This window comes from Haemorhous mexicanus, chromosome 3, assembly GCF_027477595.1.
Source record: "Haemorhous mexicanus isolate bHaeMex1 chromosome 3, bHaeMex1.pri, whole genome shotgun sequence".
Taxonomy (NCBI): Eukaryota; Metazoa; Chordata; class Aves; order Passeriformes; family Fringillidae; genus Haemorhous; species Haemorhous mexicanus.
The window spans coordinates 55,954,124-55,974,127 of record NC_082343.1 but is presented as its reverse complement, the minus strand read 5'-3'; the positions used below and the strand labels follow the sequence as shown (position 1 = coordinate 55,974,127).

Below are 20,004 nucleotides of genomic sequence, written 5' to 3'. Positions count from 1 at the left end.
GGGGAGGTGGCGATGGAGAAGAGTTAGTGCAGTCACCGCGCTCCAGTGGCCGGGGAGAGGACCGGGCCGGGCCGGGCCGGCTGGTGCGAGGGACCTGCTGCCCTGTGGCCGAGAAGCGGCTGAGTGACCGACCGGCCGAGAGCGGCGGAGGGTGCGCGCCTGTGTGGTCCCGTCCCCCGCCGGCTCCTCCCGCGGGCGGGCGGGCGGACGGGCGGGCGGGCGGCCGGCGCTGCGGTGGTTACCGCCTCCCCCTGAAAATGAAGAGGTGGTGGCAGCTGCTGCTTCGGGGTCTGGCTGCCGGGGGGAAACCTGGATAGAGGCTCGTAAAGAAGGGTGAAGAGAAAGTCGCCGCTCTCTGGTTCGCGAAGGGGGAAGCCGGGCGTTTTTCTCACCTTGCTGCGGGGCCAGAGCGCAGCGAAGCCAGGGTCGCCGGCGGGGAGCCGCTCTTGTGCGCCGGGGGAGGGGGCGGGATGCGGGGGGGCGCCCGGCACCGCCGCGGGCCGTGGGCGAGAGCCTGCGGCGGGGCGGGGTGCGAGCGGCGGCGCTGAGCCGGGCGGCGAGGATGGTGCGGGGAGGGAGAAGTCCTGGCAGAGATCTAGCGGCGGAGAAGCCTCCCTGTCCCCTGCCTCCCACCCTCCCTGCCGCGGGGCCGAGGCGCTGGGGAGCATGAGGCGGCGGCGGGGACCTGTTGTGTAGGGGGAGGCGCGGGCAGGGAGGATGAGGAGGACCCGCTCCCGAAGCCCTGGTGTCTGTCGGCGACCGGCCGTGCCCCGGGCTGCCACGGGCTCGGGAGAATCCCTTCCTGTGGAGTGGTGACAGGGGAGCTCTGCGCCCCTCGGTCTGCGCGGAGCGGCGGCCGCTTCCCGCTGAACTGCGGCTTCGGGAAGAGGAGAGCTTCAAGTGTTCTTCGGAAGCTGGAGTTGCAGCCTGGTTCCTTACTTGCCTTTTTTTTTCTTTTTTCCTTTTTTTTTTTTCCGTCCCCTCCCCCTTAATGATTCGTTTCGCGTGTCTCTCGAGGGAACGTCTTAGGAATGGTCATTTTTAGCAGTGGAATCTGCTACGCAAAGGAGGATTATAACAAATCTCTATGAATGATAGACTCGATTGCTAAACCTTGCCTTGACCAACCTTCTGACCCTCGGAGAAAACTCTCAGGGTGTGCGTGGGAAGGAAAAACCTTTCCCATTTGAAAATAAACTTGATTTTAAAAGACTGATTTTTTTTTTTTGAGAGCCTAACTGATTTATAATTACTTTTTTTTTTTCTTTTTGTCCTGTTTTGTGATAAGTTGTTTTTAAAAGGATTGTCCTACGTGGCTGTTTTGTAACTGGTGGAGAAAGGAAGGATCCCTCTCAAGCGTTTCTGAAATGACAGCTTTGGTTTCTGAAGAGTTAAGTGGTGTTTGCATGATACACCTATTGCTAGTCTGGTAGCAGACTTTTCATCGTTTTATTTGCTTTTTTTATTAACTGGGGCTGGTGGAGAGGGCTCTCTTGGTCAGAAGAATATTTGCACATATTTGTATATATTTTTGGTGGGGTTCTCCCCACATTTTATTCTTTCTTGATGACTCCTGGAGGTGGTAGTGGGCCCATGAAAGACTGTGAATACAGTCAGATCAGCACACACAGCTCTTCGTCTCCCATGGAGTCTCCCCATAAGAAAAAGAAATCAGTTCCCAAGAGAAAATGGGAGGTTTTTCCTGGAAGAAACAAATTCTTCTGCAATGGGAGGATCATGATGGCTCGACAGACTGGAGTCTTCTACCTGACTCTTGTTCTCATCTTGGTCACCAGTGGACTCTTCTTTGCATTTGAGTAAGTGACTTTAAAGTCTTCATATGTCCCTTGACCTCCTCTAGTTATTTATTTTCTGGCTGAAAGCAAAATTAACGTTTTTATTTAGGAGAGGATGCTGACTGAATTCCACCAATATTGATTTATGTAATTGAAAATACCATCTGATGAGATGCTGAGGTGTTTGGGTTATCATGCTCTGTGGAAAACTAATGAGAATTAAAGTTGCAGTTGATTTTGTACCACAGGTTTCCAGCTCTTGCTGGTGTTGAAAGAGGAGTGTGAAACAGCAGGTTTGGGATGACTAGGAAATTATGAGGCTCCTTATCTGTCAGTTGCTCTGAGAAACAAAACTTGCACATGCAAAAATACTGACCCTTTGTCACAGAACTGAAGGCAAGAAAAGCAGTATTTTTCATAAGTTTATTAATTGGGCATGACTTTTTTTCTCTTGACATCATTTTAATAGCTTGTAAATGAGAATTTGAAGTGAGGAGAAAAAAAAGAGCTCAATTTTGCATGTACCTAGCTTTCTACCACTAGGTAACAGCATTACCTTCTCTTTGTGATAACTTGAATGGGAGTTTTGTCTTAGTTTAAGCTACATTTGCTTTGGAGGTTTTGACTGTATTTTTTTTAAGTAAGCTTCTGGCGTCCTTCTAGGGCCTTTTTCTCTGTAGCTCTGGAGTCCTTTTCATCTGTATAAAGTGAACACACAGTGACAGCAAATCAAATGTACTGATTTTTGCTCTTATGTTGTAGTAGTTAAATTAACTACACATGGCAGTAAAGAATTAGGCACTTGATATGAGCAATATTGTGTAACTTTTATTTGCTTACTTTTAATTAGGAACCAAGTACAAAGAAGTTCACACTGCTAAAATACTTCCCATAAGAATAATTGAGTTATCTTAAGGGGTTAGTAGTGCTCCTTTATCTGCTTTAAATTATTGTGGTTTGACTTGTGGCAGTAAAATATCTTCAAATTACTTTTTTTCTGCAATAAGAACTATTATTTATAACTAAACTTCAATGCTGCCTCCAGAAATTGTTTTGCTGAGCAGTACAGTTGAAAACCAAAGGCCCTTCATTACTTGGTGCCTTCAAGCCAGAAGGACATTAGCAAATCCTAAATTGTACCTGTTAAATGTAGATGATCTTAACAATAGTGGTAGCAGTAAAGAAGGTAAAAATGCTCAGCAGGTAAGCAGTAGCTAAATGTATGTGTGAGCTCAGTAGATGAATTGTCATTAGTGGGCTCCAGGTTACTTTTGAGGGCTATATTAAGTGTAAATTCTTCTGCGGACATTATGAAGCAGCTTAGGTATCATTTGAGTAGTTGAAATAACACAGACGATGATGGTATCCACACTGCAAGTGTGTTTACTTTCCTGGTTTTAAATGGGTCTTAAAGGTGTAACCTTTATTAGTATGGTAGTATTGCATTAGGACTGGGTGCTACTTTCTTCTCTTTGCCATGATTAAGCTTTTGGAAAGCTTTTCTATGTGGTCTGACACTTCTGTCTGTGTGCAGTCTCATCACCTTCAGGACAGCCTCTGAAGCCTGCTAGACTTCCTGCAGATACCAGAACATTGAAAGTATAATGTTTTATAATTAGGATTGTAAAACTGATTTATTAAGCCACCATTTGCGATTTATTTATATGTTTTAACACTTTGATCTTCCAGAGATAATTTTTTTCCAGCTGCATGATTCAGAACTTCTAAAACAGGATGAGCTACTAGCTGTTCATCACCTTCTGATTTCATCACTACTGTGAGCTACATGCTCTACCAGTCTTGAATTCTGCAACTTCCATCGCATATTTGAGAATATTTGCAGTGTAACCATATGTGATTGACAAGAATTTTAGTCAAGGATTTTCATTTATACTTGGTGCTTACTCTTACTGGCAGTCTTGAAGCAGGGAGGAATCTTGGGCTTTATGTAATAGAACTGTATAAATTCTCTGTGTGTGTACTGGTCTTGAGTCATTCTTGTATCGCTTGCACTCCTAAGGAAAATCAAAGTAGAAAGTGACAATGGTATTTCATTTTTATAATGATAAGGTAGATTTTGGTCTTTAGAAAGCCCTTGCATTGAAAAATTATTACTCATCCTCTGAAGGCTAATTAAACCCCAAATCTAAAGACTGTGAGAATTGTGTTCAGTATGTCTGTGATAGTTAGACTGCAGAGGATTGTTAATGTTAGAAAGAGGGGAGTCTCTTACTGAAGAGTGTTATTTTCAAGCAGTTTATACTTGTGTCTGTTTCTAGTAGTGTGAAGTTACTGTTGATTGATCAGTGATAACATCCTGAGTGTTAAGTGTCGCTGCCATTATTGGCTGATTTGATTATGGCGTTCCTCATTAACCAGGCATTTATTGAATATGACAGAAATGTCTTTCAATTCTTCATGTACCTGTGGAGCAAAGTGGTTTGTAAATGAATGTGTGCCCTGTGTGTCTGAAACATAAGGTCAAGCTGCCATTGAGGAGGAAGGTACCCTGTATGTTCTTGGAAGTGTTTGGTTGGTTTTTTTTTTTTTTTTTTGCTACAGTGAAAATAAATTATTTTGTTCCCTTTGGTTTTGGAAACTTGAAAATGGGTACTCATGGTTCAAGTCATTCCCCAGTTACAGGCTGGGAAGGGGGGAAGTAGGAAAGATTACTTTGACAGCTAATTCCTTGGAAAGCATCATGCTAACATAAACATGCTGACGTGTCCTTTACACTTTGGCTTCGTTTGTTCCTTACGTGTGATTTCCCTCCCTTCTATTTTACTCTTGATATCCATACATCCAGAGCTGTATCTCATGTGCTTTGGAATACTCTTCAGGGAAGAAATAGATTTCTCAGAGTCAGCAAATCCTATGTCTCCAAAAGCAGATGTATGTCACACATCTTGACCTGTATAGCTTTTGACATTGAGTCATGCCTTTGTAATCTTTCTTTCTTTATATTTATGCTTTTGTGCTTTTTTTCCTGCCTACTTTCTTCAGCTCCTGCTTTCAGCTGGTTTTATTCCTTTCTCTCTGTTGACTTTTATCTCTCATATACTCAAAGTGCATTGCCACTTCTTTTATCATTTCACTCTTCTTTTTCATTTTCAAAGACATAAGCCAGAATTTGCTTAAAAGAAAAACAACAAACCATGAGTTTTCAAGCAGGTAAAATATTTATAAGTCCTGCTTCCCTCCCTTTCCAAAGGAAGAGATTGCAAATAACAAGCAGTTTTATTTCTGTGACTTGTTTATTAAATGTAATGCGAATGATTTCAAGCACCTATGGGTCCTAAGAGGGATGCTGTGCTCAGCTGATCTTAAAAACTATGCCTATTTTAAATTGCTCAAGATGAGACACCACAAATTACTGGATTTGTCTTTGAAATTTGGGTATGTTACTTTACCTTGAAATGTTTTTCAAACCCTGAGTTATTTAGCTGTTTGTTCTTTTTTCTCGTAAATTTGGCCTTGTGTTGCATTTTGGTTTTTTCCTTTGCCTTGCACCAGTACACAGAGATGTATATTTTCCCAAACTATTTAGCACTCATTTATCAAGGTAGATGCATTTAAAGCTTAGAAAACAAATTTCTCTCCACAGAGCAAGAACAGCATTTGTAACTGAAGGACAGATCTGTTGCTGTGTGTAGCCAGTTCAACCATTGTATTTACATGTATTTAAAGTCCTTTATTTGTGCAATAGAGGCAGAACTAACATACTTCATACTTACTGCACTTAGCTAGGTATACATATTCAAAAGAAATAAGAGCCTTTTATGCTTGTGGTCATTTGGGGTCCTGTTTCTGTAGGTTACAGGAAAGAAAATGGAGCCTGGGTGACACATGTAATGCAGTAGGATTTGTGAAACAAACGTATTGTTGTTAAATGGCAAATCTCATGTGGATGCACAAGATTACCAGTTCCAGAGAGGTGGCTGACGACCTCAGCTATGTTGCTACTGTGAGTTGCCTCTGGGTGCTCCCTTTCCTCTTGGGCCTTGCAGGGGAGGTAGCAGGAAGGAACATGTCTCCACCTGAGCTGCTTCAGCTCAGGCAGGCAGATTAAACTTACCATAGAACGTGGGTTTAAGGGAAGATGCCGACTGAACTGAATTGACTCCAGCAGAGTCATGTTTTCTTCTGTCAACTTATTTGCAGGGTGAGTGGCTCTGGAAGAAGGTTGAAACAGATGGTAGGATGCTGGAAGGGCTGAAGCAGTGCAGCTTTTTTCTCTGTAAATGTGAATCAGAGCTCTATCACTTCTGATACCATTTGACGCTTGCACTGATTCAGCAAGCTGGAGGGTTTTTTAGTTTGTTTTGAGCTAACTAACACTTGATTTTTTTAATTTTTTTTTTTTTTTAGTGAGCATTTGTGTAATTGCATTTTCTTCCGAAGGATGTATGCTGGAGAATTATTTAAACTGAGGCTGTTTATGTGCATACGTGTGTACAAACCATTGATTTCTGTGCTCTCGCGGTTGCTGGCAGTCTGCTCCGTGCCTCCCACTTTGAAAACCGGTGTGACTGGAGGACATTGATGAGTCACACTTTCTGATGCCATGTGTGGATTGTTCAATATTGAACTTCTATGGTGGAGTGGTGTAACTTGCTGCTCACTGCAACAAACCTCTCTGCGTAAACACTGGTGTCAGTAAGCTGAGCATTTTTACTGTGGTATCAACAACCCTTCTCATCTTATGGCAGGTGTTTTCTGCTCTTGCAAGAGGTGGTCTCTTAGCATGACGTTGAATGCCAAGTAGGTGGAATGTTCCTCTAATAACCTCCTTTATCTTTGTTCCTCTGCTCTTAAGACAAGTAAGCTACTTGTGCCTCTTGATGACCCTGTCATTAAACTATGAGTTCTTAGAAGAAAGTGCTGCCAATCCGACTTCAACTGTTAGGGGCTGTTCTAAACTTATAGGGCATTTCTAGCTGAAGATGTCAAAATGGATTTTAAAGAAAAAATCGTAGTATATAAACTAAAATTATTATTCAACAAGAGAACTGCATCTTTTCTACATGGAAGGCAGTCACTGCCTAATTGTGCATGGTGACATAGGTGAGTGCAGTGTTGAGTAGGTGTTCTTTTCTTGCAGTTTTACTTTGTTGTTTTTTTTTTTTTTAAACCTGTCATTAAAATTAAATCAGAGGAATATTTCTGTTCCTTATTTTGTCATATTATACACCTCTGACAACTTAGTGAAAAAGACATGGAATAGAGTAAGTCTAATCTTTAGGGTTTACACTTTGTATTGAGCAAATGATTTCTAAGGAACCATATGCATTCCAAGCAGAGTGTTTATTCTTTGCTCTTAATTGCCCTGAAAATGTTTACTGTCAGAATCAAATATCTCCCATCTACTAAGTATATCTAATACTATCTTCTTGATGAGGGACTTTTCTTCGTTACAAAAGAAGAATCTGCTAAGTTTCTCAGTGATCTGAACAAGTGAGTCTGCTGAAGTTTCTCCCTGGCCAAAAGAGAGTAGTTTTGTACTACCATGTCTCAAAAGTAGTGCATCACTGAGCAGGTATGTCAGTATAAACTTGTAAACCTGCTTTGAATGAATTGTATGACATTAAATGAAATAATTCTGCCCAGAAATTAACTAATGGCATTTGACATTATGTCATGCACTTCTGTTTTTCAAGGCTAGGTCTATTTACATGGAAATGGACAATGATTAAGTGCTTCATTTTTCACAGTAAAATTCTGTGAGGATAACAGAAGGAAGGATAACCTCTCATGTTTTTAAAAGTTGTGTCTTTACTTCCCCTGAAACTGCAGAAACTTTTAATGGTTTTGTAACACTAACCCGCTTTCCAAAAAAGCTTTTTTTCTTTCTTTTTGGGTGTGTTTGGTTTGGTGGTTTTGGTTTTGAATGGGGATTTTTTTTTTTTTTGCATTCAGCTTAGTTGATGGCCTTTATCTGCTGTTTCATGGAGAAGTTTTGAACACTTCTAAAACATTTTTCTACTGATATTTCCACCTTTCCTTTGTGGAGGTGCAGGGAAATAAAAATAGGGACTAAAGTGGTATAATGGGATGTTGGCTTCTCAGATACTATATCATTTGGGGACCTCGAGGAAATCATTGTGTAGCTTTGAATCATCAATACAATACACATGCATGTTCAGAGTGAAATTAATGGTCAGCTTTGCCACCCAAAGCCTTGGGAAATTCAATCACTGCTGGTTGGTGGGTGATTTCTAGGCTTACCATAAGTCTTGTAGATAGGTTTAAATCTTTATCTGGAATATTTTATGTTCATTCCAGAGAAGGGGTAAAAAGGTAATTTTAATAGTTTAGTTCTTCTTTTATATATTTATATATATATATATATATATATATATATATATATATACACACACACACACTCATATAGGTGTGTGTATATGTATGTATATATATGTATATATTCAAATCTTTACAAATGCTGATGGCTAATACTTCTCTGCATCTTGAATCTCCTGAATATGAGTTTTGACTTGTAATCTTGTGACAGTTGTTTGATACAATCTATCTTAATTTATCACTGAAAAGTGTGAGGTTTCTGTTATGTGCGTATTATGCCTGTTTTATTTTGTCCTTCCCTGAGTAGGTGCTGTTATCCCTTTGTCTGAATGAATGTGTGTTAAAGGTATAAAATGTATTTTTTGGAGACTAGTGTAGCCATGTTAAATAAATTTACACTATTGAAATCTCTATCTGTTCTTCTTGGAAGAGTGGTATTGCCATGTGGCTATCTGGAAGTGTTCTCATATCAACTCTGCAGAAGTTTTCATATGTGTTTTAAAGGAAAGATGGTCTTTTTCAGGTGTTTTTTTCAAGCTGGTATCTCAGGAATCATGTTATATGTTTAGGTTCATATAAACTATTCTTTTAATTCATGTTGAAAATTGGGCTAATTATGCAAAAAATGCCTTTGTTGCTATATGATTTAATTTCTGTAATACCTGTCATGTTGCATTATTATTTTGTAAATTGCATTTCAGACAAAACAAAGTATCTCAGTGAATCTGGATGACCAAGAAATTTTCTTCTGAGTGTGGGCAGGGGGAGGGATGGTAAAATACTGTATTAAAAATATCTGGGGTTTTTTTTGTAGATTTTATCACCTAAGTTTTACTTTTTAAGTAGTTAAAAACCCCAGCAGACTAAAGTTTCTAATGGAAATGGCCTCTCCATTCTAGTGCAGCATTGAACTGTGGACTATAACACTCAAACACGAACTAATTAATGAGAGTGAAAATTACTGCAGAAGAGGAGAAATCTGAGAATATTTTTAACTTTCTAAGCTGCATGCTTGTTTCAAAATGGCCCAGTCAAAAACCCTTACAACACTAGCCTAAAATACTGGAACATTCTGAAAAATTGCTTAAAAAGTTGAACAGCTTTATCTAGGAATTTTTTTTTAACCTGATAGGTGATTCTTGCAAGTGAGGCTGTAGCTGATGACCACTTCAGGTCCAGGCTGCCAGTAAAGGTTTACACATAGCAGTGCAGTTCATCTTTCATGTGACAAAGCTGATGGAGAAAGGGGGAAATCCCCTGAAGTGAGTTGGAACTACCAAAAGTTTATTAAACTTCATATAATTACAGGTCATTTGTTTTTCAGAACTTAATACAAAGCTGTAAAGTGGATACATTTTTTACAAAGCAAAGAGACAAAATGAGAAATCAAGATGAAGCCTATAGGTAATAGCCCCAAATAAAATTCTATTCATGTTTCTCATGTTGCAGAAGTACTAAATGTTACTAACATAAAGCATACTTAGGGAACAATGCTGAAGTTGTTTTGAAGTTTCAGTTTAGGGCAACACACACCCTGTCCCTTACTGTGTGGTTTCTGTTTGTATTTGAGTTCCTGCTCATATGGCAGTGAATAGTCAAAGGGGGCTTTTTGCAGTGTGCATCAGTGGAGCTCTTACCCAAATGGATCCTAGAACTTCAACTACTAAGTTGACAGTGTGCTGTAGTGATTATATATGATGATTGTATATGATTATATATGATGATACAATTCTGTGTATGATCACTTCCATTTCATCAGTGTCCATAGGGTTTATTCGCACCAATGTGGGATGGTGCCTAATGAGGTCATACAAAATGAGCTTGGCTAATGAGATCACAGCTGCTTTTGTTTTATGTTTTTCCACCCCTGCCATCCCCTGAAGTTGCTTACTGCAATAAATACTGGCAATGTGCATTTGTTGTAGTAAATATGCAGTCAGTTCAGCTGCTTCTAAAAATTTTGCTCTTATTAAAAAAAAAAAATAAAACAAATAAAATAGAATACTGAAAATCAAATTGAAAGCAGAAAACCTGAACCCATAAGCTGATGTACATTACATCTGAAGAGAATTTTGTTGTTTAAGTGCAAGATAACCTTTTTACACTTTCTGCATTGAATGAATCTATGAAATTAGTTGGAAGGCTTTAGTATATGTTTCTTGTACATACGATCAATATATATCAGCTCTTAAGAGCAAGGAACAGATATATTAGAATTCATTAATATTTTAACATAAATACTTGGCATAATACTGCAAATTATGAATGTAGATTAAAAATGTGGTTAGGAATTAGAAGCTTCCTCTTCCCACCACCTTCCAAAAGGAGTACCAATACAAAATTTCTCTGATTTTGATGAATTTTGTATCCCCTCTTTTTTGGACTGTATATCACTGTCTATATCAGGAGCTTGCAGTCCTGGTCTTGCATGTCCATTGCACTTTTGAGGTACCCCACTGGTTATGAGTGCCATAATTCCAGGCAGAGAAGGAAGTGTCAAATCAGCCTGTACTTAAATTTTGCTGGTATGCTTGTTTGTGCTCATGGTGTGGGTTTTCATGGCACATCTATGCATTTTCCTTAGTAAACACTTGCATTAGCAAAAAGGGTTTTCTAGTGTTCAGTTAGTATATGGAAGAGTTATAATTCCTTATTTGGAACTGTGTAGAGCAGTTAAAAGTACTAGGAAGAAAAGTAGAAGCTAGAATAGCTGTTGTTTCTCGTCAGCACTGTAACTCATTAATAAACTTGCTTCTTCTGAGTGTGGTTTCCTTAGAGCTGAAGCTCACAATGCATCTATATGAGGCAAAAATTCAGTTTTTAAGATACTTTTATTATTTAACATTATTTGAACTCTTTCCAGGGCTGAGAGGCGCAGGGTGTGGGAACAGCAAGTAAACTCTGTCATTAGTCAGGGTAGATGGGTTCATGAAGTGTGCTGCATGGTGTGACACCAAAGATTGGAGTGCACAGTTAAAAGAGGATATTCACTTCTGATTTGCTTCAGCGCACTAGTATGGAGGAGAGAAAGCTTCTGGGGGAATCCTATTTAACAACTACCTGATGGGGGAGAGGGAATGGAAAAAAAGAGCCTTGGACCCTTCTCGGTTGTGTTCAATGACAAGACACAGAATAAATTACCTTTAAACCAGAAGAAAGAAGGGTGGGGTTCTTTGGTTATTTCTTTTTTTTTTTAGTCTGCTTGCCTGTTTTGTGTTGATTTGTGCCTTTTTTTTTTTTTTTTTTTTTTTTTTTTTTTTTTTTTTTTGCGTTAGGGTGATTTGGCATGGGCATAGGTTGCCCAATGAGACTATGGACACACTGAAAACCAGACAGATATAGACCTGAGCAGTCTCTTCTAGCTGACCTTGCTTTGATCTGCAGAAGTTAGACTGAATTTTCAGAATTCCTATCCTACCTCAGCTGCTCTGTGTTATCTGTGAAAATCAGAGAACTTACCATATCTCAGCAAAGCAAGATGTTTTTAATCTAGCAAGATAATTTTAATCTTGTTTTGATGACTCATTTATCACCTGCGTACTTTGTGAGAACTTCAGTTTTATCTAGTCGTAAAATATGAACCTAAAGTCTCAGTCAAACAAAAGTGAAAGTCATAGCTGTTCTTTTTGACCCTTCTCTTTTCTCACATTTGAATGTGGCTTTCTCAGTTCAAAGTGCATTTTCTAACAGTTTTTGGAGGTTCTTTTCCTGTTTTTTTCTGCTGTTCCTCACCAAGCTTTGCCCTCTACTATTCATCTGGCTTTTGCTGAATTATAGTTAGTATTTTCTTTTCTTATAAATAACAGCAGTAAGTTTTAATAAATTTCATACAGAAGAATGTCTCTGTATACAGTTAGATGTTAGATGTTCATCAGGTTGTCTTAGTCTTGCTTTCATAAACTTTTCCCTCCTTCCATCAGTATTCCTATATACTTGTTCACTTTTAATAGGCTAAGATCACTGTTGCTGTAGGAGTGTGAAGGCAGTAAAGTTGAAAGACTTAATTTTTCTCTTTCCATAGTCATAAAAAATGAGCCTATTTTTTTTCCCTGTAATCTGCATTGTTTGCTTATATCATTATGCAGCTATGTGAAATCATGGGGTCTGTCTCCTAGTGCTTGAGCAGGGTCAAAAAGTCCTTCAGATCCTGAAGGTTCAGCTTCCTTCTTGAGCCTGCTACTTGACAAGCTCACCTTCTGTACCTTAGATGATAGTGTGTTCCAGCTTCTAAAGTTCTAGATATGAATGAAATGGCTTCTCTGAAAAGCTGCTAAAGCTGGATTAGTTATCTTTGGGGAATGGAAAACACCCTAGATATGTCAGATTAGTCCAATCTCCCTTTAAAGGGTGATTTGCTAAAAAAAAAAAATAAATGTGTAAATAATTCCAGCAAGGCAGGTGTCCAGTTCTGGATTAAAAACTGGAAATAAAATAATAAGAGAAAAAAGCTTAAATGGTCCAGAGCGTATTTTACTGAAGCAAAATATATATATACGAATCTCTATGTTCCATAGCAGCTATCAGAATTAAGTTTCTTCAAGGCTGGTGAAAGCCAAGGGGGACATCTTCCCATACCACATATCCAAAGCACTCATTTTTTAGAGTGAACTTCATGTCTGTAGAGCTGCCTGCTTTGTTTGAGAGGCCAGAAGTTGACATTCTGCTCAAGAATTCAAACAAAACTTGAGGATTTTATAGGAGTGTCCCAGTTTCCTTTGTGTTTACAAGTCTCCATTGCAGGAAGATAAATCTGATGGTTGTAGAGTGCTGAAAAGGATGGACCCACCTCTTTCCTTCTCCAGGCCTCAGATGTCACTTCTTTTGTCTTGTTCTGCTATTTTCCCCACCCAGTGGTGAGCCACTTCAGGGAGTTCCCTTCCTGCACAAAGACTGTCCTTTCCTTCTGCCCACACAAAGAAAAGCTTTCTGCTGCTTTAGATCACTAAGCTGAATCTCTAAAAATTCAGAAAAAATGTTACTGTAGTTTGTAGAACACCAATTGCAGCATCTTTCAAATAGTGCCCCTTAGTTAATGTCTTAGAGATTTTCTGATTTTTTTTTTAAAGACATCCAATTTGTAACACAACATGGGCAGTAACTGAAGCAATGTTTCTTCCTGCATCATTTCCTGGGTAGTCTGTGTTTCCCATTTCCAGACTACCGAGCCAATGCGTTGTATTTGATAGCAGAGCCTATGGAAAGCTCCATGAATGCTTCTTGGCTTTAGTCTTTATAAAAACAGCTGAGTTAGCTCAAAATATGCTAAACTGAACCAGGATGGGAGTACTGTCAGTCCTTGCCATTTCTCCCAGCTTCAGCTGAGATAGAAAACCACGTAGGGAATTGCATGTTTCTTCACAGGCCCATTTAGTTGCCTGCTTAGGTGGGGCTTTTGTTTTCTTGGTTTGTTTACTGTGGTAAATGTTGAAGCTTTCAGCTTAGGAGGTTGTAGGAAGGATGATAAAGCAGTTAATGGAAATCTGAACAGCATGCAAGAGACTGTTGGAGTGTATGTCTCTATTCACAGTGCGATTAAAAAATGGCCTTTAAAATGATTCTGTTAAATAAGACACCTAAAGCTAATTAGAGCAGAAGGAATTGTCTATAGAGCAGAAGACGGGGAAGAAGCTGTGGACTGAAATCTGATGGAGATTAATATAATTCAATATAAGACCTTGAAAGGGTAATCATTCTTTTACAAGACCCAAAGCTCAGAAGGCTCTCTTCACCTTGAGGTGTGGAGGCTTTGACACTTCTCATCACTGATGAGGTCAGTGTTCATCTTTAGAGTAGAATATGGGTTTTTTTCCTCCACAGACTTTTTTAGGATCAAGCTGCCCTGTGCATTGTTTTTAATACTAGCCTATGAAAGCTGGAGTCTCATTTCTAGCACTTGAGTATATCACAAGTAGAGTGCTGGAGGGCAGAGGGACATTGCAGAGGAAAGCCTACAGGGACTGGGTGGAGTAAAATAATTTTGCTTTTTTACTCAGCTCATACTTGAGAAGTGTTTCGGAAACAGGCAATTGCCTATGAATGTGAAAATCCAAACAGTCTGATATGTGAAAAACAACTGACATACTTGAGTCCCAGTAAGTGAAACTGTTATGGGCTGATATCCAGCTCGATTGAAAGGTAAACATGCCCTTCTCAATGCACATACCTTTCTATTATTGCATCCTAGAAAACTTTAACCAACAGTTCAGACTGCTAAATGGTGCTCTGAAGGTGCATTTACCCAGTGGTTGACTGTTCTTGGTGAAAGTAAGTTTATTTTCTGTTCTGAAACTTTTATAAACAGTTGTTGGCACTAGTTCTTGTTGTCGCAACAAAGAAATGCCTTTTGCAAAAGGAGATCAAAAGTTTGTTGCTTCTTCGTTCAATACAAAAGAAGTGTCATTTTATTGAAATAATACTGTCACATATAATAATATTTTAATTTCAGCTTTATTGCAGGTGTTATTTCTGACTGCCTAGTAAAGGTGAAAAATTTAGGGGGCATATAATTTGTTACTGAAGTTGACCCCCACAGATAAAAGTTGCATAGTTCTGTTACTCATTCAGAATGAGTGCAACCCTCAGCCAGCTGTACTTGTCCTCATATTCTGATGAAAAGATGGACAATTTTGGAAGGTTGTTCAATACATGCAGAAGAGTTGTGGGTTGAGGGGAACAAGGAGAGAAAAACTGAACTGCTGTAGTATTTGCTTCTGGAAATAAATTTCGTATACTCAAGGGAAAGTTGTTTTGTTTCCATATATCCAAAGTTATAACTTTGGATAGGAGTGCTGGATTTTTCAGTTGCATCCAGTACTGTAGACATAGTTGGACTGTACTCTTCAGTTGCTTATGCATGTTGTGTCCTATCAACATCCCTCTCACTTCAGAGCCTGAAAGTAAGAAATAAGCATATGAAAAATAGGTGTGAATAGATATGAAATGTTGACAAGACACGTGATGAAATGCTGTCAGTCCTGCTTCATCAGTGCAGAGTTAAGAATGCTGGGAATGACACCATGGGGCATAGGAAGAACTTTGGTATTGTCTCCTTTGCAGTTTGGTGATTTATATATTTGTTTTAAGAGTGGGTCAGGAAAGACAGCTGTAATGGACAGTTATACTGGTAGTGCTTCAAGGTTTCAAATTCTTTTTTGTGGGGGTTTTTTTTTCAGTCCAGAAATACTCTGCCCTTTTCTTACCATTCTTGATTTCTCTTGTGCTAATCTTTCATGACAAGGAAACTCTGTAGCTCTTCTTTTTTGATTTCCAGTACAATAATGGTGAGAGAGAGTGGGGAGACTGGCTTGCAGGTTACATGTAGAAGAGATAGTGGGTTATTCTGACTCTTGGTTGTACATAGGCAGGAGTTTGCAAGTGGTGGTCCCTCAAAGATGTGTGTTGCATTGTCTTCATAAAAGTACTGACATTTGCCAAAACTTGATTTTTAACAAGTAAAATTTGATACCTGTGCCTCTGCTGGACATGCCTCTCTGAGGGCAAGGCAGAACTCCTTCACTGAAATAATGGTTTTGAGCAATGCCAGCTTAAGCACGAGTTTGGTAGCGCAGCTGGTTTTGGGAATTAGGCTCTGCTCTTTGGGGCTGCTTTGACCTGTGGCTGTAGGCAGCATAAATGAACAAACTCTTTAAATTGCTTCATTCACCACTTGCCTTCCAGTTTCTGCAGTCTCGAGTTCTGTACAGTGCAGAAATCATCTTTGTGTGAACTCCAGTTCATCTCCAGAACTGTCCCACCTAAAGGCGTAAGGGAAGCAGGATTCTCTGGAGGCATTTGAGGTGGAGGTCTTAAAACTAAAAGGCAGAAGAAGGGGAGCCTGGCATAAGAGTATAAAATTTACCTTCTACAGGCATACTGGCATTTTATTTCTTTTTGGCAGTCTTGAATGTAGCAGTCTTACACATTGTTTTAGAATAGCTTTTCTGTGTGTAGTTATTAGACCAGTAAGTTCCCAAACAGGCAGTATTTCTGTTCTTTTCCACGTACTCCCTCCCAAATCATTATCTTCCCTTCTCTTCTCTTGTAGTACTAACACCTTGCATGTGCTTGTGCTTTACTGTTACGTTCTGTGGATTGATGCTTCTTCCTCTGGGTCTTTTCAGAGAGCCATAAAAGGGGCAGCACTGCCTCTTCTGCTCAACAGTGTAGTTACTCACGGTAGTTACTGGGAGAAACTGGGAGATGCTCTTTGCAGGCAACAGAGTACATTTGTGAATGAATGGAATTGGGTGTTCTGCACAGGAGGCTACTGCTCTGCTGTGTAAAACAAGGTGGCTTGATGCATCACCTGTTTTTCACGTGGTACCTAATGCATTGTACAGAATACTTGATCAAGTGTGGCTAAATGCTGCTTGTATAGGAATTAAAATATAAACCCTACTTTGTAACTCTAAATACTGATGCTGCTTTTCAGTCAAAGTTCTGAGCAAGTTGCTGTTTGATTTAAGTGCACATCAGGTGTGAAACATGGTGTTCAAAAGTGACCAGTGAAACTGCCTAGGTCTTGATGACATGGAATTTGTAGCAAATGTAGGTTAGCAAGGTCCATGACAAAATGGTTTTTAGTGTTTATACTTTTCATTTTGTGACCATTTTATGTGCTTAAGATGCTATTCTTCACAAGGTAATGTAATGCAGATAGTTTGATAATTACACCAGCCCTATATTGACTGGTTTAGATTTTCATATTGTAGTGCTTCAGAACCTTCTTGTTTGCTATCATTTTTTGTCATTACTTCCAACATAATTCCTGTGTTCTGATTCTGACAGTCAGCTTTCATGTGTGCTTTTTATATATCAGCATTAATTATTAATGTGTTTTGTTTTGAACGTGCAGAAAATTTACTGCTTCAGCTTTGGTCATATATCATAGTTCTAAATTTATTTTCAGTTTGTAAGATGACTCTACCTTTTGAGTAGACAGCTTGTCTTGACTGAAGTGGACTAAAGTTCATTTACCAGTGGAGGAAACTGAGGAGATCAGCTTGGTTCTCCAGTGACAGCACTGGTCTAGTATGGATGAAAAAAGAATAAATAGATCAAAGTAGTGTTTAACTGTAAGTAATAATTGAAAGAGGGTCAGGTGCTGATCAGACTACAGGCAACTCAGAGGTGTGTGCATGTGTGTGACAGACATGCTGGATGACAATTTTTGCTCCAGTACAGATTTTTTTCAGCTGTTGGTCAGCAGGCAGAAAACCTAGTTAATACTAAACAGCTGTCAGGATGGAGAAGCAAAACTACTTTTGATTTGCTGTTTGTTGTTATTTATTATTCCAGTCTGACTTGGAGTAGGTTTTTTTTTGCAGTAAGATTGGCACTGGCTTCCTCAACTAGTTATGAGGGCTCCCTGCCATTTTGAGTTTATTTTTCTTGCACAAAGCCTGGGAAAAAAGATGAACCTTGTTCTGAAGGTCACTGTGTCCAGCTGTCTTTCTGAGCAATGGGAGTGAATGCATTTCAGAACTACTGACCCTTCATATAATATTGTGCCACTTACTGCCCTCATTTCAAGCAAAGACCCACAGGAGACTGAAGGGATTGCAGCAGTGGTGGAAAGAAATGAGGAGCATGTCCTGTTAAAGTAGCTGAATGCCATGGATTCTTGTATTGGCAGGTTCCACTGGAATTCTGTAATTTTCTTTAAGCAAAAATTCATCCACAAACAAACCTTTTTCTTTATTTGATGACAGCAGAGTTTTAAAGGAGTTATCTTTTTCTTCTGATAAGACGTCGACTAAATTTTCCTGCTGTTTGTGGCTTTTGGTACATGAGGCTGTCTGCTGGGAAAACTTGAGTTCAGTAATCTGCTTCTGTCTCTTCTCCATCTCGTGGTTGTGAACTCAGCTGTGTCATCAGTTTAGTAAAGTATATCTGTAGGGTGGAGTTTGACACATGAAAAGGAGAAACTGGCCACGGAGAGATGCACGATTTTTTTTTTTTCTTCCCTTTTTGACTGGGGACAAGTGACGTCCTTTACTAAGAGGTAGCTTACACGTAGTTGTGTTCTAGAAACGTGGGGTTTGGCACAATTCATGCTACAAATTGAAGGCCAGCTCTAAGGTTTTATTTATTACAACCAGAAATATCTTTTGTGAGGCACTGTATCTTAAGGTGTTTTTTCTACAATCTTCTTTTTTTCATATGCTTATACTTCCACTCGTTCTTCAAAATCTCTGTTTTCGGTTTGTATTCTGCCAGTAGGACTAACATAGTCAAACCAAACCCTTCAGAATAGTACATTTCTCCTTGCAGCATTGCTTGCTTAGGTACAGCATAGCAATTCAACAAATTGTGTGCTTTTTGTTGTGCAAAACAACAATGCAAAATTGGTAAAGAGAAACCTATTCTTAATGAGGGGCACTGACCTATGACAAATAGGGCTTTAAGAATCCATTCAGAGACCAGATTAGATCAGATTATTCTTCTCAGATTTGAATGATGATTTCTGTGAAGTGATGTCTTCCAAATCTTCACATATTTGGAGGACATCACTGGCGCAGTGCTTATGATTTATAGAAAAATGGTTAAATCCTGTTAGCATCAGTGTAAAGTGTTACTGTAGATCAGAAGTGGCATGTGTTTAATTACTTGAGCATGTTGCTTTTACTGGAGAACTCACTCTCCTTCCTAATAGTCCTGATGGTGCCTGGCATTATAATATACAGGCCTATATATATTATAATGTCTATAGGCATTATAATATAATACCTGTAACATACAGGCAGTATAATGGAAGATACTGTATTTCCTTGGGTTTTGCTTTCTTAACAATGGATAGGTTAGGTTGTTAAATTGAGAAATGTTTTGAATATTTTTGTTTCAATTTTCTGAACACCTTCCCTTTTATTTCTCTCAAAAATAGAGAACTCATCACTAAAACTGGCAGTTTTCTTAATCACAAGAATTTCTTCCTTCTTCCCCCCTTCCCTCTCATGACCTCAGGTAACTTAAAAAAGGCTGGGGTTTGTTTTAGTCAGAGGGGATGATGCTGAGAGAGTTACATTTATTCCTTTGATTATGTAGAAATATGATAAAAAAATAGTTCTCACATTGTTTAGGATGTGACAGGACATTTTGACTTTTAAGTTGCAGGAGGAAGAATTCAACTTAGAGCTTAGTAGACATTAGGAGAAAAGAGCCTTTTCCAAGAACAAGTATGGATGAGAACTGAAATAAATTTCCTAGGAAGATTATGGAATTGTCATCACTAGAAGTTGTTTGCAAACCATGGCAAATCTGAAGAAATTAGTGATCTTTTCTTGAAGAAGAGTAACTTCCAAAGATGGTTCCACTGCCATTATTAATGAATCTATGAAATACTAGAAGGATTTCATGTGGAGCTGTTGTTTTTCATGTCTTTGTTATTAATGCAGCACAGCTGGGAGTCGGGAGAAGGAGTGTGCTGTATATTGAATAGAATATAATTATGTCAATGATGTAATGCATTACTACATAGAGGGGATATTAGAAAGTGAACTTTCAAAAACAGAGATGCTCTTGTGACTCATGTAAAAGTTTTAAAAGGAACCTACAATCTGGAGTTTAAGGTAATCATAGTAGACTATTTATGTCTGAAGAAATCAATGTAAATACTCACTGATGCCTTAGGAAAGGTAATTCATGAAATATGACATGAAAAATTTCATAGGTTGCCAAATTGATTAGGTGGTATTTTCCAGTCTTAATATATTTTAAAAACCCATTTTATTGTAAAACGTACAATTTTTTTGTCTGTTCTCATTAATCATGTAGTTGAAATGTATTTTATTGTTAGCAGGAAAAATCACACCCCTCCTAGTGAACATATAGCTTGCTCATTGCCCACTAAGGTGATTCATTTGTCTATCTCTTGCAAAGCCCGTGGGGTTTTTGAAACAGATGTTACTGT

The 20,004-nt window shown here is 39.0% G+C and overlaps 1 protein-coding gene across 7 annotated transcripts in view; it reads left to right on the top strand.

Annotated features, from left to right (window-relative positions):
- The first annotated feature begins 216 nt into the window (after positions 1-216).
- Positions 217-20,004, top strand: part of ZDHHC14 (zinc finger DHHC-type palmitoyltransferase 14) — a 94,696-nt gene continuing 74,908 nt past the window's right edge. For 2 of the 7 annotated variants that reach the window (XM_059841916.1, XM_059841917.1), the window contains exon 1: positions 510-1,817. In XM_059841916.1, the coding sequence (XP_059697899.1) occupies positions 1,567-1,817 (251 nt within the window). In that variant the 5' untranslated portion in view covers positions 510-1,566. Of the gene's footprint in view, positions 359-506; positions 1,818-5,914; positions 5,959-20,004 lie in introns of those variants that run through there. The other 5 variants (XM_059841915.1, XM_059841919.1, XM_059841914.1 and 2 more) reach the window with 5 other exon arrangements.